The 21740-nt window shown below is 27.9% G+C and overlaps 1 protein-coding gene across 2 annotated transcripts in view; it reads left to right on the top strand.

The window, feature by feature from the left end:
* Positions 1-21740, top strand: part of Gfrl (Glial cell line-derived neurotrophic family receptor-like) — a 354141-nt gene that overhangs the window by 171945 nt on the left and 160456 nt on the right. For both annotated transcript variants that reach the window (XM_087405786.1, XM_087405787.1), the window contains exon 3: positions 18737-18907. In XM_087405786.1, the coding sequence (XP_087261912.1) occupies positions 18737-18907 (171 nt within the window). The remainder of the gene's footprint in view (positions 1-18736; positions 18908-21740) is intronic.

The following is a 21740-nucleotide window of genomic DNA, read 5'->3' on the forward strand; positions in this document are numbered from 1 at the left end:
CTTTGTGGCATCTCGGGCACAATCCTATATTACTTGCATGGTTCTCTTAAACGAATTAGTAATTATTCGTGTGAGATATTTTTGATATTTTCAATAATTCTCAATTTTCATAATTCTTTTTAATGATCCATTCTTCAATAAAGAAATTGATAAAATATTCTATATATGTTCTTTATATAAAGATAAATGCTAATTTTCCTAATATCGTGAAACAATTTGTGCCGAATACAGCTTTAGCTAAGAGTACTAAAACATCTTGTTAATCATTATTTAATTTTTCAGTTAATAAATTAATTTAAGACACTACTGTAACGCCGAGCATGGCTCGATAAAATAACATACGAATTATTTAAAATAAAAAATAGAAAATAAGGTTCAGAAACTTATTTAAAATATAAAATCGTAGGAATATGTGCAAAAACAGGTGCAAAAAGCATATATAATATATATAATAATATATGTCTTTAAACATGTACATTATTTCAATTATAAAATGTTTTGAATGTTAATTTTAAGATAAAACATATTTATCCTTTAAATATTTTTGCTTCGGAGTTTTACATTTTTGTATAAAAAAATATAGTTTTCTTATTTTGTTAATTATATTTAGTTATAACAATTTATATACAATTTGTTATAAATATCTAACTTTACAAATACTTTCTAAAGATGTCAAAATGTACGTAAGAACCGTTTAATAATTTTCATTTACTTGCAAAAGCGACGAAAATTAATGTATGTAATTTAAATAAAAAAATTTAAAGCGTTATTTAGTATTAATTCATTATTTTAAATAACTACATTTCTGACTTATTTCTTATTTAATATTTTATATAAGTTTCCGGAAACTATAATATTTTATATCTTTTATTTTAAACAAGCTTTTTGCACCTGTTTTTGCACATATTCCTACGATTTTATATTTTAAATAAGTTTCTGAACCTTATTTTCTATTTTTTATTTTAAATAATTCGTATGTTATTTTATCGAGCCATGCTCGGCGTTACAGTAGTGTCTTAAATTAATTTATTAACTGAAAAATTAAATAATGATTAACAAGATGTTTTAGTACTCTTAGCTAAAGCTGTATTCGGCACAAATTGTTTCACGATATTAGGAAAATTAGCATTTATCTTTATATAAAGAACATATATAGAATATTTTATCAATTTCTTTATTGAAGAATGGATCATTAAAAAGAATTATGAAAATTGAGAATTATTGAAAATATCAAAAATATCTCACACGAATAATTACTAATTCGTTTAAGAGAACCATGCAAGTAATATAGGATTGTGCCCGAGATGCCACAAAGCAAAACGCGAAATGTACGGCGATATCCGTTTGTCAAAATCATGTAAAATATGAAAAATATAATTATATAGATCGTTGAATAAATCGTTGAATATTTTTCGTCGTTTGAATACGCGATAGTTGGGTGTAATCTAAAAACATCTGGCGAAAAGCTCGGTAGGGGAAGGGGGTCACTGGCGACGAAAAGCGGTGGGACGCGGAGCGAAGGCGTAGGGGGGCAAGGTGCGGTGGTCGATCGTCATCACTTTGGCATTCGTTCGACGACTTCGCAGCAAGATGGACGTGTGGCGTGAGGCGCTCGCGCATTAATCTACGAAAATTAGAGATTCACGAACGCGAACTGATAATTAATTACATCAGGATCAAATAGTAATATTGCTCAAAACTAAGGTGTGTACTCAGAGTTATCTCAATCTTTCAGAGTTATCTCAATCTTTATTACTCTCTTTGACGATTTACGTTCAAATAAAGATTAATAATAAGATTAATAATATACATTCTTTAAGTAAAGATAAACGCAAACATTTTTTGAATTATGAAACAATTTGGACTAAATATAATAATGGATATAAATAGAAATATCATATATTACACATTTACAGATATATTAATTAGATATTTAAGGGCGGTATATTCATAGTCCGTTCTTATTTCAAGACTGTCTTAAGTAATGTCTTACGATGTTAATACGGATCTCTGATTCGTGACTTCTTAAAATTATACTTAAGACAGTCTTGAATATAAGCCCTGACTATGAATACCGGCCTAAAATATAGATGAGTTGTGTGCGTAACGAAATAAAATCGTACAATAAAGCATCGTGTAATATTCATCGAAGAATATTAAAACGTAATAGATTATTGTGAATAGATTATTTTACTGATTTTGTAATAGACGTTAACGTTAGTACTTCGACAGTTAGACGGTTGGCGCGTGACCTTCGGTTGGGGATGGTACGAGGTGGCACGGAACGGCGCATCATGTTTACGCCTAGTTATCGCGCAGTTATTATTCCCTTACCGAAGCTCGCTGTACAAACAACGCAGCCGTGTCGCGGCTTTTTTTACTTTTTGAAATCTTTCGCGAAGAATGTCTAATACAATACGAAACGTTGTATTATACTTTATGAATAATTATTCATACTAGTAATAGCATTATGTGAATATTCATAAAATACAACATTTTGTATTATAGCACTTTTTGCGATTATTATGTTTCAAAAAGAAATGTGAAGAGGAGCGACATGCGACACGGCTACTTGTTTGTACGAACGGTATCACACGAGTCATAGAAAAGCAACGTTGATATGAATACTCTCATGCAAAAAAGTCGCAATTCCTGCTTTCAATACAATTAATACAGTTTAATAATTTAATTAATTTTTGTTTTTGTGCATCTTTCGTTACGATTAGTTAAAAAATTAACCATAACTTTGGAACAATTAATAAAAGAAACATTTCTTCCTTTTATTAATCTCTAGCCTATTTTGTAGATTCTATCTTATCTTAATCATATCTTATAGACATTATCTATGAATAAATAAAAGATTCAGCCCTTTTATCTGCTTTGACGTGATATAAACGTTTCTAAAAGTTAACCCATTGCAATAATAGCATAGTAATATAGCTATTTATTACATTTTTCAGATTATCTTCCCTTTCACGGGTACACCTTGACGTGGTGAGGGGGGTCAGTACCCAGAGGATATTTTACATGAAAAGAATGATTTTTCTCAAATATCTAAAAATTTTCGGATATGTCTGAATGTATATATCTAGATAAATTTTTAGATATTGAGTAAAATCATTCTCTTCGTGTAAAAATCCAACGGGGAAGCTAACGTCGCCGATTTATTTGAAAATGAACGAACCGCAACCGGTTCATCGCGTCGTGCGTTTCGCGAATGCCGTTCTAGTTATTGGACTCAAGTTATAGTCCGCGCGCGATTACAGTGTATTCGCGAGTGTTTTACGCGAGTGTCCTGTGCGAGTGTCCTGTGCATATTCTGAGAGGAGGTGGGGGTTTGGGAGAGACATCGGGCACTGATGGAGCAACCTGGCGGTAAATATTATTTTTTATTTGTGTAATATTAACCTTTTTTCGCTAGTTTTTAAATCATTTTATTTGACAATAATTTAAAAATGATTATTTTTAAATCATTGTTAAATAAAATGATTTGAATAATTCTATGTTCTATAAAATAATTATATAAAGTATTTCTATATATATAAAATAATTATACATTCTCTAAGGTAATTATATATTCTCTAAAATAATTATTGTATATATATTTTTTAAAGAAGATCTTAGCGAAAATAAATTTGTATAAAATTTTTAAGTAATTTTTAAGTAACTCTCTTTTTATATAATTTAGATTTTAGATAAAAGGAGAGTTATTAAAAATTTAGAGATAAAGTACTATATTTTTTCTAAAATAATTATATATATTCTCTAAAGAAAATTTTAGCAAAAATAAATTTGTACAAAATTTAAATATTTTGAAATTTTAAACAAATTTATTTTTACTAAGATCTTTAAAGAATATATATAATTATTTTAGAATTATATATTTTAAAATTATTTTAGAATTATATATTTTATAAAAAAATGTATAATTATTTTAGATAATATATAATTGTTTTATATATCTAATTAAATAATGGATTCAAAATTCAATGCTTACAAAAATTATATTTTCAAAATTGTATGATTGTTTTTCAGCAAACTGCATGCGATCATATAGCAATTATTTTTTAAAGTAATGATTATTAGTTATTTTTTTACTCAGTTTTAATTTGGATTTTAATTTATTTGTTACAGATGAAATTTTTAAGTAATTCTGGTTTTACATAATTTAGATAAAAGGAGAGTTATTTAAAATTTAGATAAAATAATTATATATTTTTTCTAAAATAATTATATATATTCTCTAAAGATCTTAGAAAAAATAAATGTGTATAAAATTTAAATAATACTTTAAAATTTTATATAAATTTATTTTTACTAAGAAAATAATTGCTCTATGAACGCATGTACTTTGCTGAAAAATAATCATACAATTATGAAAATATAATTTTTGTAAGCATTGAATTTTGAACCCATTATTTAATTATAGATATAAGATAATTATGTATTATCTAAAATAATTATACATTTTTTTATAAAATATATAATTCTAAAATAATTATGTATATTCTCTAAAGATCTTAGCAAAAATAGATTTGTATAAAATTTAAATAATACTTTAAAATTTTTATTTTAGATAATACATGATTGTTTTATATCTAATTAAATAATGGGTTCAAAATTCAATGCTTACAAAAATTATATTTTCGTAATTGTATGATTATTTTTCATGAATTATTTTTCATGAATTGTACGATTATTTTGCATGAACGCATGCACACTGCATGCGTTCATATAGCAATTATTTTTTAAATTAATTATTATAAGTTATTTTTTTACTCAGTTTTAATTTGGATTTTAATTTATTTGTTGCAGAAGTAATTTTTAAGTTATTCTCCTTTTACATAATTTAGATAAAAGGAGAGTTACTTAAAATTTAGATAAAATAATTATATATTTTTTCTAAAATAATTATATACATATATGTATATATATATATATATATATATATATATATATTATATTTGTCGAGATATATTATATATTGTTGCTGCAGTTTTAATTGATTAACTATTATTTTATATTATCTCTATGTGTACCTCTGAAACAATTCTTTAATCGTCTAAATTATCACTTTCTATAATGTAATTTGAATATATATATACATATATATATATATATAGAGATAATATAAAATAATAGTTAATCAATTAAAACTGCAGCAACAATATATAATATATCTCGACAAATATAATATCACTCAATACAAGCACAGTGTTATGATTTTTATTCTTTATTAATATTCGTTGAACAATACATAGTTTGTAAGTCATATATTGAGCTCGTTCATGAAACATTGGCAGTATCATTTAAAAATTCAGTTTATAAAAATCTGTTTTATTATGTTTCCTAATAGCCAATGAAAATTCAAAAAAGACCATACATAGGTTCCGTGAATATGTAAAAAAAGAACTGACGTGACCTAAAAACTGCTTTAAAATAACAGGCAATGCACTTTTTCGATCAGTGCGGCATGTTTTGCCTAGCATGATAAACAGATTGCAATGATGGTGCATGTAACACATTCGCAATCACCTGTCTGCACTAATCCTACGGGATGCACTTTGAAAGTTTTAAATTCTAAGTGGAACTAGAGAGTTCGCGGATGTGTTTCACGGAAGTTGTTTACGACTTGTGTAACAAAGTCCTGCTAACTTATTTACGATACAAACGGGACTCAAAGACGATGTAGCAATATCGCCGATAATCGTGACAACATATATCACTGTCCTTAAAAAACGTATACATTTTTCTATAGTGCAACATTTCAGCTTTACATTTTTAGAAATTTTTGACTTGCTGAACCTTCTTTATAATTTTATAAGTTACTTATATATCTATACATTAGTTATAAATAGACCTATACGTGTATCTAATAAAATAATGACAAAGAATTGTTAAAATATTGTTCTTAAAATTATTAATTTTTAATATGTTACATACATCTCATAAAATATTCGTTTAATTTTTAATAATGATTAATTAACTAATAGAATTGAACTGGCTTATATGAGGCTAAGTGAAACTATGGAAAATGATGAATTTATATTTTATTATAATTCATTTATTAATACATGAGTTAGTAAGATTCTTATTTTTATAAAGTACGAAAATGTCTAATTTATATAATTCAAATTTTTATTTGACAACTTTATAACTCAGATTCCGTTGATAAATAGCATGCATCTCGCAGCCGAGTGAAAAAAACTTATAGTATTTTATAATAGTCCAGAAAAATCTTTCGTAATGTCACACGAATAAATCCAAAAGGAACTCCGGGGAATGGACGACATTTCGACTCACAAGGGAGTGAGGGTGTGCAAAAGGAGCTTTGCCAGTAGAACGTGTACACATTGACGCTTCCACAGAGCTGGAAATCCCGGGACCTACCATCTATTCGACCGATTCTGCCAAGGCAGCTGGTTAGCCGCCGCGGGCTGTCAAGCGCACAACCAGGAGCAGGTCCAAAGGCGCGTTTGGACCACTCAGGAGATTTCGGTCTGACTCCAAAGTGGAGGTTGTATCGCTCTTCTTGAACCGCATCGTCGTTGCAAGTGCAGCAAGACGCACAACATGAACGCCAACGCCGGAGTCACTGTCGCCGATTTGCGGTTCGACCGCGCGGCCAATCGCATTTTACCATGAAATTTTGCCATTTCGCGAACGGATGAAAGATCCGCAGAAAAACGCTGACGCTAGGTATTTGTGAAAAGTTTATTTGAAAGTCTAAAAATTTTTGCGTAAAGTCGACAGATTGCGATAATAAATATGATTTGCGCTGAAAATATGTATATATACGTTAACGTAAAATTATAATTTAAATATATCAGCAACATTAATATAATAACGAAATAATAATAATTCATAACGAAACGATATTGAGAATTTGGGAAATTGAGAATTTTCTGAATTATATTCATTATGATATTTATCATTTGTAATTGTTTATTAAAGAGAGAAGTTTGTTTGAATATTATGTAAAATATACTCTTTTCTATATATTACTTTTGCAACAAAAATGTTAAAAATAACAAAGTAATCAAAACAAGTTTGATTTTTATTTATTTTAGATTATTATTATATACAAGAACTGCATACATGTATAATGTAAAATGCTATCTCTTTATTTAAATCTTTTGGTTATGGTGATGTGTACTTGACTACAAATACCACTCGTTTCATCGTAAAAGTAACGAGACACAATTTTCTCGATTTGACTTGAAGGAGAAATAAAATATTTCTCAAGGTATAAATAGTTTCCTCAGTCTGACATGAATAAGATATAAATTCTTCTAAAAAGTTTTTCTATATTATAAATTTGAATTTAAGAAATCTGTAATACGGAAGAATGCCGACTATGATAGGACAAACTAAAATTGCAAATATTTTCTAGATTTGCATATAAACTGATTTTTTAAACGTACAGTCATCTTTTTCCTCTATTCAAAATGCAAGAAAAATCCATGCATTTCTATATTTTGATTCATTGTATAAAGTTAGCTGTTTTAAACTTAAAAATTTTATTTTTAATTTTAATTCAATTATTACAAAAAAAATTTATAAGATTTAGTTCACTTAATTCAAAATATCACATAATTAGAACAATTAATATTTAAGTTAAAATTCAAAAAATAACATGATAGCTCTTTAGAAAAAAAGTTTTTGATAAAATTAGCTTCTAAAATTAATTTTTTTTTAACGATTTGATTAGAAACCTTATTATTTGTATCTTTACTTATTTCTTTACTTATTTTAGCAATAAATGAAACTAATACATAAATTTAATTGAAGAAAAAATATTTATTTTTTAATTATGTGTATTAAATTTTTAAATGTGATAAAAATCTTATAGTATACAAAGTTTTTCATTCAAACTTTCGTATGGAAATCATTTGCTCCAAATGTGCCATATGTGTTTCTTTACATTTCTTTGACAATCTTTATGAAGCTTCTGTTCTAAAAAGTCTGTTCCTTCAAAAAGTCCAGTATCGAATCTGTGCAAATCCTTTTTCACTAGACTATTAACCATGATTGTATTAATAAAATATAAAAGTAACGTCATGCACGGCGTTGCTTAATATTTGCCTTTCACTTATTTACAAACGAAACAGAAAGAACGCTTGTTGCATCGTTACTATGAGCCGGCGAGTAGTTATTGCAGAATATATTCAAGGCAGCGGTGATATTTCAGACCGCAGAGGCAATATGGCGGCCTGCATAAGCGCCGAATCATAAATAAAACCACTGACATTGCCTTGCATCCGCTGAGAATATCGAGAAAGATTACATTATGGAAAAATGTTTTCAGAATTGCTTTGTTAAAAATAATAGAAGCTATTTTTTTTTTAATTAAGTAGATAATCGATTGTTAGAAACTCGGTAGTGTCGACCATGTAGTTTTATGAATTTATTAGGTTTTAAAATTCATATGTAATTGTTTGCATTTACATATGAATTATTCATTTTCTCAATGCTTGAGTTAGTAATTGACAAAAACAGCGAATGATTAATAAATATCTCTCTTTAATTATTAACATTTCACCGTCCATAACTTTATAAATAATGTTCTATTCTATTTCATACCTCTAGTTCTGCTTATATTTGCACGCGCTCCATAAATATTTTACAATCTTTGTCTAGGTATTAACACAATTTGATATAACAAGACAATAAAATCTTTTTATGTGCAAATAGTTATAAAACGAAAAAATGTATCGCATTTGAACATAAAATAATACATAATTTTTACTTGACAGACATTTTTAATCGTTATAATAATTGAAAATACTGTACACACAATGTAAATTGTACTATTCTATAATAAATCTTTTTTTGTAAAAATATAAAAATTCGGAATAGAATTACATGATTACATTACTATTAGCAATCAAAAATTAATATTAGTTGTATCTGATTTCTTAAAATATTATTGGAGGCATGCACAAAATAAAATAAAATTTTTGTCTATATTATTCATTTCTCATTTATTTCAAAGTTTTATTACTAAATGTTGCTTACATTGAATAATAATATAAAATATTGTTGTTCAAGTACACGATTTATATATCCGATTTATACGTAATCAGTAAATTCTTCTTTAATTATTTTCCTTAATTATCTTCCAAAATATGTTAAGATACGATAATCTTATTGAAATTTATCGCTGCAATTATACGCATCAGAAGATTAAATATTTTGAAATTAGACTGTGGCTTTCATCTTACTTATCAATGTAGTTTATTTTATTAATATATTTTATCACATATAGCAGCAATGTTTTCATTAATATATTCATTATTGTTTTTTAAATGTGGAATCTTGTAAAATTTTCTCAATAATCTTTTTTATTTTATTTATTTTCTTTGTTATATGTTTTATTCAATTAAACGCACCCGTAAAATCAGATTACCACTACTCATTGCTGTATATCTGTAAACTCGTGACATTTGTAATTCACGATGTACGTGCAAAACAAATATAAAATACGGACTAGATACGAAAGATCAAATTAAAATATATAATGTCACTAATAAATTAAGCACACACATATTTGGTGTATTTTATGTGAATTGAAAAAAAGAAACAACCAAGCAATAGAATAGATCATTTGTCCATATTATGAAAACTTTTAATAGCTATATTTCTAAAAAATTTGCACAAAATTAGCAAAATTTTGTGCAAATTTATTATAATTTTAGATGTTTTTACACTTTTTTAATATGTTTATCAATTGTCATAAAATATGTTTTTGTCAGTCTTGAGAGATACGAAAGATATTTTTTCTTGGTCCAGGATCGAGGCTTGCTTTATCAATGATCAAACGATTGTTGGTTTATTGGTATTTATCCATATGATAACCTACCGATAGTTAGAATACGAGAATCGGAACGCGAGCTCGATTTTACTTTTAATCAGGTCGTTGTTCGTAGGGAAACATAAACTCAACGTGTGTAATCGATGCACGTTGATTTGTATGCATGCAGAACTGAATTACAGACGTAAATAACCTGCGACATCATATCTTGTTATCAATTGACCAGTATAATATGTTGCCATTATAAATTAGTAAATATCATAATTTGTATACACCTTCCAAAGTTAAAAAGGAAATTACAAAATTGCACTGTTAATTAATTTTAATAACCTTTATTTAATTATGTAATTTGCAACTTGATTAAAGAAATGTTTGCATATTGCATAATTTAAATCAATATTAATTGCCAATATGAATCAACTATTTATCTGTATATTTCTATATTTATCAAAAGGACACACAAACAGTTATTGTAATAATCTAAAAATTAAAATCCATTTATTGTAGGCAATGTATTATAAAATTTAATATAAGAAGCTGGCTTTGTAGAATTATTCATGATTATTCAGAACAAAGGACTCCTAATTAAATGAAAAATCAGAAGAAATGTGTTAATTTCTACATATAATCATACCATGTAATTTATATTGCGGTAAACAAAAAATATCATGAACATAAAACTCATATCATGAACATAAAATTAATAAATAATTTTTGAATAGTGAATGATATGAAATGTGTAAAACTTGTACTTACAGAGTTGGATACACCATAACTCAAAAACTATCCATTCTAAACCTTGTGTTTATATCTCAGGAAACATCAACTAACAATAACATAACTATTATATAATTTCCCACTCATAATATAACTGTAATATAACACATATTGTATGTAACAGTTACAGTTATTGTGGAGTGAGAAATTATAACTAACTGTTATGTTATTGTTAGTTAGCCTTTGGCTATAACATCTTTTATTCATCGCTTTATATACACTAACAAAAATATTTTTATTATATCTTATTAAATATTTCTTTGAATATTTGTAAGTAAAAACATTCACTGAATGTTAACATATATTTATTTGTTATAAGAATCATTAATCCGATTTAACTATCATTTTTTTGTTGAGTAAATATTTATTTACTATAAGTAAATGTTTACTTATAAATGAAAAAAAATTATATCTTAATAAATATTCAAAAGAATATTCAATAAATAATTTTTTTTTAATGTAAACTACATTATATATGAAAACTTTACACCAGACTTCAATTTACGCATTAATGCGTAATCTATTATAATTATATATCTAATAGATAATAGATAGGTATTGCTTTCTATGATATATTTAACTTGAAACAATAAAAAAGTTACTACATATTTATTAATTTAAAGATATAGTTACTTGAATTTAAATATATAAATTTTCCTAGCAATTATTGTATATAAATTTTGATAACAAAATGCAGTTGATAAGCTACCACTTGTAATTCCGTGATCTGAAAAGAGAATTTAAAACGTAATTTCCTTCGAGAAATAAAAGAAAAGAAAGAAAACAATTGATAGGGGAAAGAATTGTAGACAAATTTTCAATTTAGAAACACCGCGTAAAGTGCGTCTCCTCTGTTTTGTCGCAAATTCCATTTACTTTCTCAACCTAAAACAATAATTCTAAAATGAAAAGAACGGCGGTACTCGGAGAGAGTTTCTTTCACTCAATAATGCAAGATTTTAATAGTGTTCTATGCATTTTATACTCCTGCATTATTTACTCCTCTTTGTCCTATTTAATTTTTTGTTCTTTTCTCTTGTTGCATACATTGTTTATTTATTATAAAATAAAATATATATAGATTATATCTACTATATTTATTATATTCAATGACATTTTGAGTAAAGGTGAACAAAATAACTGTTGACGATACTTTATACGAGAAGTTATAAATAAGACGCTTTTGCTTTAGCGGAAGATTATAAAAATTTTTGAATCCACGTCATTTTCCTAACGAAACTTTTTGCGAGAAGAGAGCAATATAGCAGCCATTACCGTAGGATCGAGGAAAATTCTTGACCCAGTATTTTCACGAGAGTTAAAGAGCCGCATGGTTTGAGTGGACTTTGAAATCCAGCGTCGTTGAGCGAGTTTTTGAGTGAGCAGCTGCTGCTCATCATCGTTTAGCATCGCTAATGTCAGAGTAGTAGCCATTTTTTTCCGGTACATTCTTCTTAATTTATTATTTTACGTCCAAATAATTTTACTATTCCATTGTACAGGGAGGTGGTGGGGGGAGGGGGGAGGAGAAAGATTCTTCTCTTTCACTTCTTTAAAAATTTCAAATTGTTTTAAGTTTACAAGGAATAAAATATCATGATTAAAAATATTTTTAGGAAATAGTCATCGAAGAAAATTGTAATCGTCAAAGCAGTTTTAAAAAAACAAAGAAATAATTTCTAATGTTAGCTCATTAATTTTTCGATTTTATGGTGCTTATTTGAAATGACACGAGCTGTTCGCACCCTCCTTAACTGTCGATCGTGGCATCGTTTATTCCTTCAAAAAGCTCGGCTTGAAAAAAAAGGGATGAGCGCCCGCTACGCGATAAGGCGGGGAAGTGACGACGATGCGGGGTGAGAGAGGGGTTGGCTGTACAGGCTGACAGAAGGATAGCATTGTTCGGAAGTACAATGTACGTTGTTATGCCAAAGCGGCATGCACGACCCTCGAGTACAATGGCGTCAGTGCGGGAGGAAGATAGCGCGTACCCGCGAAGAGAGAATACGCGTCGTCAGTTTCGGCGCGGAGACTGCAACTTTTCCGCTCTCTTTCTCCCTCTCCAGCACACTTTTTTCCGATACTGTTTTTTCCCATCCATGAATTATAGCTCACGGTAGAACGATTCTGGAACGCTCGCGCTTTTTATGGAGCCGCAGCGCCGTTCATCACCGCAGGATGTTCCCGGATACACACCCTCGATAATTAAAGCGGAGTAGGACTTCACAGTCGCGGGACGAGTCGGGCCTTATTTATTTTCAACATCGTTTCAAGAAATTTTTGCTTCAGGTTTTAACTTTCGTGCGAAAACAACAGAGTTGTACATGTCCCGTTCGAGAAGAGCGTATAAAAATTAATCAATAAATGGAATTAAAAATTATTACAAAAAAATATTAAATAGTACTTATGGAAAAAATATAAAGTTGACGTTGAAGTGAAAATTTTTAACAAAATTAATATTAGAAGTATATAATTTATTGCCACATAGATAGTTTTAAGCCTAAAACTCAATAAAAGTACAAACAATATGAATAGAGAGTAACAGATTTTAATCTCGGAAACCATATTCTGACATGGTTCTGACAAGTTCAAAACTCTTATTCCGTGTTCCTTTTGCTTATATTTTTATTTAATTGTGCATTAAGAAGACTTAAATGATTTATTAAAGGCAAATTCTATAATATGATAATATTATTGTTTATAAAATGTATGCAAATAATTTTATAGATAAATCTTTCAAATGTTGTGAAAATAAATAATGTAAAAATTTTATGAAAAAGATATGTATATTATACAATATCCTATTAATAACACTGAAAAAAAAAAATAATATTCTATAAAAATTCATGTTTTTAAATGTTTGTGTATGTGATTAGCTTCTTTACTTTATTTTATTTTAATATTATTTACTATACGTATATTCGATATTTATTATATTATTCATTTTCTATTATTTGTTGCAATGTAAGCATGGAAAACAGTGGATGTATTGCTGTATTGATAAAGTAAATTTTACAATAGCGTTTGTAAAACATATAACTTTTGTTCAATTAGCAAGTAAGTTAAAATTAAATATTATGAACAATGTAATATTGCGATGAATTTTGGTTGCAATTATTACAGCTGTTCGAAAACACAAATGCGTCAAAAACAGATGCAGTTACGCGTCTGCAAGTGATAGTCGAGCGCCGAATTCAAAGCTGTACTCTCGTACATATTTCCTCGCGCTCGCTGCACGGGAATGAAAAGTCTGTTTTCCGACTTTCCTAGTAGCTGATAGTTTGTTTGCTCCGTCCTGGCTTTTTTGTTTACATTTGTGCGCGTATGCGTAACACACTTTCGCGTAATGAATGTATATTTCCTGAAAACTCTCTGGCAATCTATAAGAATAGCATCAAATAACAAAAAAATTAAATACTTGCAGTTATATTAAAAATCACCATAACAATTCAATCATCAATCAATTTGTTTTCGATAATTTGTCAATAAATACAAAATATAGGGATATCTTTCTGCAATTTAAAATAATTTTCTTAATATTTTCTAATTATTAAATTCTTTAAATATGTACCGTAGCTTATATTTAAATTTTTTATTATTAATTACTCTTACCATTTATTTTCTTTCTACTCGTATAATGGATTAATATTATTTGTTGGAAAAGTTCTCTCGTCTGTCATATTTTATTCTGCTTGTTGCTATTTGCGTAGCAGCTATTTATAGTCATATTACGGTAATTTTCATTTTGACAAATTTCAATTATACTCTTATATTGTAAAATAAATGTCCCAGTGACTGAACATGTCTTAATCTCCAATCATTTATTTAAGAAACAGTTATTAAATATTCATAAATATAAATCTTAAAACGAATATTTTAAATAGATCATTGATATATTATGTGTATATTGTACATATCAAAAGTTTTGAGTCATATAATATTTAGTTAAATAAAATTTAATGCGATGAACTGAAGTACATATATCATATGAAATATTTGATTTATATAATCTTTAATCATTTTACTGTAAGAGCAAGTGATTTTTGTATTGCTTTTAAACGCTTTTCAAAAATAGTTTCAATGTCCTATCATTCATATCAGCTAAATTTAGAGTTGTTCCAATGTTATCTACATCTTTGCAAGCTTATAGATAAATAAAAATTAAGTATATATTCGAAAGGAAAATATTGTTTATTAATTTCCTTAAATAAAATAACTAATTTTATTATAATTTGTGTTTTTTAAATATGTTCCTAATTATATAATATCAGCAAACTGATTATATCGCGATCGAATATTAGGACAAGTTATGTCCGGATTTTGGAAGATAAAGGTTGTTCGAAAATTGGTACATACACGCATATGAAAGTATTTGTAAATATTTTATTAATTACAAATTTATAATCGTTGATTTTTAAAATTTCTTTTATTTAAAGTATAATCTTTATTATGCATATAAAAAATACAAAGAATGCACTATTTTGATAAAAAAAACTGCTTTTAATAAAGATTAGCTCTTAAATCTCTCCCTCTCTGTCCTCCTTTTGTTCCGCTGACTCGCGTTTTATCGCGTCACTCAATATATTTAAACGAGACTGATGTAATTGGTGTGTTTGAGGATGTATGCGCGTGTATGTGTGTGTGTGTGTGTGTGTGTGTGTGTGTGTGTGTGTGTGTGTGTGTGTGAGTGAGTGAGTGTATAATTTCTGCTATTGATTTACCTCTTATTGCATTGTTGTCTTTTGTTACTGGTAGGCTTTGTAACAGTAATTTTGCTGATGTTTAATCATTTGCAAGCTATTATTATCTATTATGTTTATGTTAACTATAATCTATTGTATCATATCTTGTATCTATTACTCTGTTAACATGTCTTTTTTATATAGCTTTGCAATAAACTAAATTAAATTAAATTAAATTAAATTAAATGTCCGACCATTAGAATATTTATGTTAGACTTATGATATATATATATATATAATACTGATAAATATATATATATATATATAATACTCTATATATATATATATATATATATATATATATATATACATACATATATATATAGTATTTTAATAAATGCACTAAATCACAGAGAATATTCTAAACAACTTCTATTTGCAGCTGCATACAGAAATGACATATCTTTCAAGTGTTACTAATCTTATTGCCGTTAATACAACGCAATTTTGCATTTTCGTAAAATTATATTACTCGCGATTCGACACAGAAAGTTCGCATAACACAATATTTGATTTAATATAATTATTGTATATAATAGATTGACTTGTTCAAGAAACTATCAAGAGAAACCAATGTAACGAAAAGTAATTATCAAGTTTATCAAAATTTAAATCAAAATAGTCATTTGAAACTACTAATGGTTTGCTAATTAATGAAAAGATAGAAAGTTTGAAACAGAAAATTAGTTTGAGACTTCATATATTTTTTGTCACAAGTAATAAAATGCTTAAAACTTTTATTACCTACTTATGCAATAAGATTGTATTATTGTTGTAAATAATTTTTTTCCTACAAGATATCTTTAATTCTATCATAAATTGCCATTTGAATTGAATATTATTAATTTTATTATTAATAAAAGCTTAATATTTTTTATTGTATCTTCTATTATATTTTATTTGACTAATTATTCGTAAATTTTGTGAAATATTTTTTTCAAATATTTTTTGCTCTCCTGATTTGATTTCTATATTGGAAATTTGCTGAAAGATGCTATTTGCTTTTTAAAATGTAAATTAATAAATTTGTCAGTTTCTGATCTTCCAATTTAGTCATCGTGTTGGAAATCACATAATCTATCTTACCAGAAGACCGATGTAAATTAGTATTCTTTTCAAGAAAATTTGAAACAGTTGATCCAGTAAGAGATTATTCTCCTGTCACAATATTAGCCTCTGAAACTCCTTGCAGAAACTTTTTTGTCTGCAAGTTCCAAACTATCAAAGATATTCTCTTTTAAGTGCCTTGCTTGATATTTAATGAAGGGACGTAGGTGCAAGGGCGGGACGGATTGGGATAAAGTTGAACATTGGGGAACCGACGGAATGAATTGAAGAGGGAAGCGACAGATGATAGTATCAGAATGTAATTGAAACTTTCGCGCTGCTGCTCCGTCATTTTTCTGTCTGACATTTGGCGCGACGACGACGACGATGTTGGTATCAACGGTAACGCCGACATCTGGATTCATTACTTATAGTCTGGCTCAGTTATTACGAAACTTACGATGTCTCGGGATAGCAATTAAGGCTCCTCTCACTTCCATTCTTTCTCGAAACGACATTGTACTAATTAAGCTGCGAGCACTGGAATCTGAAATGAAGCTGGGAACGGTTTTTAAAAGAAAATATTTAGGACATCGAAATTATTTCGATCGCGCCGAGAAAAATGGTGCATCATAAAACATCATTCAATATTTATAAAAAAGTGACACGTATCATTGCTATATTAACGTAAAGCTGAAGATTAAAAAATCTTATACGGAAAAATAATGAATATGCAGAGATGAATAATTATGAATAACCAAGTGTTGCGAATAATTAATTAGGAAAGAGTACACATGTAGGAATTGTTAGCACATTAATTAATTCAATCGAATACATTATATTAACTTTTAAATTAAATTAAATGACAAGAGATTTTGTAATTAGATAATGAATTTTCTTTCGCAAACTTTTCTGTTGAAAAGATTGTAATTGCAGATATGTAAAGTCAAGATTTTATTTTAACAGAGTTTTTCTCTCTCTCCATAATATGATCAAACGTTAACCTTGTAAACAGTTCTGTAATATTCAAATTTTATAATAACTTATACATACCCAGTTGAAATATAAGCGACTTTAATTTTGTAACTGCAAATAAAAATTTTGTATCTCTAAGAATAAGTATAATATACCTTTTGAAGTTAAGAATGTCGACTGACTATGATAATATATTAAGTGCATCATACCGCGCACGAACGCTGCGTAATAATGGCATACATTAATGTCACCGTCTAGTTGTGGCGCGATTAATGTACAAATGTGTACTGTGGCAAATAATTGTTGCTCCTACATCACGCTATATGATATTGTTGATAAATTCATTTATTACAGCATTGAGATGCGTAGCTACTTTCGTCCGAATTTCACAATTACATTGAATCTAATATTGAATCTAATATTGAATACATATGCAGAAAATAATCGATAATTCTAAGTTTTAATATAACATTTATATTCTCCTTTGACGCATTATTACGTTTATCTATACGTAATAATTTAGAATTGTCACATAATAATTTATATTTTTATGTAGATAATTAATAATGCAAAGCATATATATTTGATAAAAATGTTATAAATATAAATTTTTGATGTCTATATATTTTATATTTGTAATTACTCACTAAATTCTCTCTAATTATATTTTACATAGTCTAGATTTAATAATAAATAATATTTTATATTTATGTTATATAATATATAAAGCAGTTTCTTTATTCTCTTGAAAAAATCTTTAACGAATCATTCATTTAATCGTATCATATAATTTTTTATTTATTTCACTCGTTTTTTATACGCGTGTGTGTTATTTGTTAATTCTATTTCAATATAACCTTCGAAAATGTCAACAGCTTAACAAATTATTTCAGCGTTTCTATGATTTTTGATTGTTATCGGTACAAAAATGGTCAGATCAATGTCGAAATAGGAATGAACGAGAATGGATATCGATAGAGAAATTAATCGTTCCATGAAGATCCCACGTCATCACGTTTTACAATGCAGGATCATACAATCTGCAGGATCGCTCTCACAAAAAAAATGATATCCGCGCGAGAATATGTTATCCCATGGTCGATTTTTCACGCTCGCACATTCGCGGTTTAAGGTCATCATATATGTACCAATTTAGAAGCATAAGTGTAGCGTATGAGCTCAATAACAAATGGTTAAAGCATTTTACATGTTCTATCAAATAATAGAACAACTTATATTTGGTACGCTATTAGTCATGTAGCTTATATGTCATACTGTCAAGGCAATTTGTGCACGATATCGCGTGTTAAATACACACGTGCTATTTGTCAGCCGGCTGAAACATTGTTGCATCGCTTTAATAATAATTTCGCTGTTACAGTGGCATGCTCAACAGTGACGGTGAAAAAGTGTCAGGCAGCTCTACGCACCCTGCAGGCTTTCACTTTCTTTCGACCGACGTGCCTCTGCAGGGAGCCACATGTCGATCCGGACTGCAACAGCTTCCAGAACTTCCTATTCGACCACCCATGCGACTATGTGGAGTGGAAAGGTAAGAATCCATATCTGCGATGAAATAAAGTTAATCTGCAATTATACATGTATATGGTTTATACAATTTTTTGACGCATACATAATAGATTGACAGTTACAGAATAGATTGACAGTTTGATTATATTTTCAACAATATTTCCAATTCTTTTCTAATCGGCTTGAAATAGTAAGAAGTCAGAATACATGCAATTTTCACCGTTAATCAATAGATCAAATCAAGTCCTTAAGATGAATAACCTTTTGTTATTTTTCATCAAATGTGACCAAATTATTATTTCAATATAAAACTGATAAAAAAATCGGACACATCAAATTAATCCAATTCATAGTCAAACGATTCCTAGTGACGTTTGATTTTTCATGGAAATGTATATTTTTTAAGGTGTCCAGAGAAAGACGTGTATTTCTTTTAGTACTCATTTTGAGAGAAATAGTGAGAGAGAATCGGAAGCTATTAAGCCTGTCGCAAGTGAAATATAAAATAAGCTAATCATGTTTCTGTGATAGAATACTTAAAAATTATTAAGTATTTTTATTAAAGTCGTTTTTTTGCTAATATTAAATACATGCTTTTATCGTTTTTAGGATCTTTAAATGTATACTTTTTTTCTTCTACTTTTGAATTCAAATATACCACTTATTTTGTACTACAATTTAACTTAAAATATAACCTAAAATAAATCTCCTTTTTGTCCTACTTTTAAGTATTGATATTCTATTTTTGTATTACTTTTTATTCAAGAATGTCCTAGTTTATTCAGGTTAGGTCCAATAAATTAATTAATACGTTGTATTTAAGCTCATGTGAGACGCGAGAAATGTCACAATTAAGAAAGAATAAATCTAAAAAATTTTTTTTTAATAGGACAAAAAACGAAATGGAAAAATACTTGCCACTTAGTTATTGATTATTCCTGTATTAAAGGATGTGCGAAGAACAAGATAAGACCGTATTAGGTCGCTATATTGGATCTGCTATTTTAAAGTATATAATTTCTACATTGAATTTATTTTCAGCATAAAAACCTCTAGTCATTTCAACTCTGAAACTCAAAAATAATTCTAATACCTGAGTTTAAGCGAACGATTAATTACTCATTTGTAAATACAGGGTAATTTTTACTTTTAAAATTGCCCCATTATCGATATAAAAAATACATGCCTATTATTTTTGATTATTCTACAAATGTATCGAGTTTTAATAAAATTGACGAATAAAAATAAAGTTACTTGTTAGTTAAATTAATGACGCATTGGATACATGAGCAGTGGCGACTTACACAGTAATTATTAAAATTAAATTGACTCATATTATGTAATTTGAATTTAACAGTGCAAGTATTTAGAAATTACTTATATCAATATTGTTAAGCTTGCATGATTTTTAAAATTCAGAATAATAAAATAAAGAATAATGAAACAAATCGATTGTAGGTGCCATTCGAGCGTTTTTTTTTTTAAAGCGAACTGACGAAACAAAAGCCCGGAACGATATCTTCGCACCCACCATTCTACGTAACTTTGCTCCTACAGGCTTCATTGTTGATATTCCCAAGGGCTCACTCATGCGCGCCACTGAGTCTTTTGAGCTTTTCCAAATGATTCATAGATAATTCCCGATGCGCTTCTTTTCATTCACTTCATTTCTTATCCATTACTTTTTTGCATCTTCAACCCACTTCTCGTCCCGGAGAGAATCGTTGTCTTCAGGAAAGCACTTTGCAGTTCTAATATCCATGGTTGGGTTACTTTGGAGTTCACTGGGATGAATCAGTAATCTGCTACACTTTATATTTGTCGCGTTATTGATTTTTTGATTTAGTTAATATAGTACTTTTTTAATAAAAATAAATCAATCCGCCTTCTAATTTAACTTATAATAATAATATAAGTATTAATGTAAATTCTCTCTAAAATTAAAGATGAAAAAAAGAGATTTTTTTTATTTAATATATAATTAATCTTATTAAACATCAATTGCGTTTAAGAAGATTGTAATGTAAAATTAATTCTATAAATGTCTTTACTAATTTTTTCTTATTATAATAATCCGAATGAATGTACTAAAGCAAAATTTTAAATAAGATTTGTGTATAATGTAAAGAATAGAAAAAAATTTTTACTACAGAATTATTGATGAAAATATATGAAATATATAACGAAAATACATTCTACTTCTTAAATATATTATTGTTTTGCAGTGAATACTAGATTCTCATTTGTTCAATCATCAATACAAATTTTATCAGAAAATGTGAATGGTACTTCTAGTTATAGATTCAACTAAAATAAAAGAAACAAATGAAAATTAACGAATTCCGTGTACCACTGTTAAAAAATTAATTTTTATGTTTTTTAATTTTAAAAATTGGTAATTCTTTACAAAAACTTACACAACTTGGACGATCCTGAGTAACTTTGGCTTATCAACTAAATATTTAGAGTTAAAGTGTGTAATTTCAGTAAAAAATTTTGATCTTGGAAGACAAACTCCGATGACCTTAATCTCAAAATATCCAACAGATTCCAGCCATCCCTCGTTAATCGTTAAAAACTTATTAACACAGTCAAACTTGAAAATTATTTCCCCACTTTGAGTGGAAAATGAGACGACTCTCGACAGAAAAGGTATGGGGCAAACCGAATAGAGAAATGCGACTTTTCTCACAAAACGAGGTTCACCCCAATTCTCCCGCCTAGGGGCACATGACTTTCCACGTGAAACGAGGTCTTCTCGCTCGCCCCACTTATACCCATTTCCTACACTCACCCATACCTACCCTGCCTCCTTATATAAATAATTGACAATTCGGATGTGTATAACCAGTTTA

This window comes from Acromyrmex echinatior, chromosome 4 (assembly GCF_024713525.1).
Source record: "Acromyrmex echinatior isolate Ae372 chromosome 4, ASM2471352v2, whole genome shotgun sequence".
Taxonomy (NCBI): domain Eukaryota; kingdom Metazoa; phylum Arthropoda; class Insecta; order Hymenoptera; family Formicidae; genus Acromyrmex; species Acromyrmex echinatior.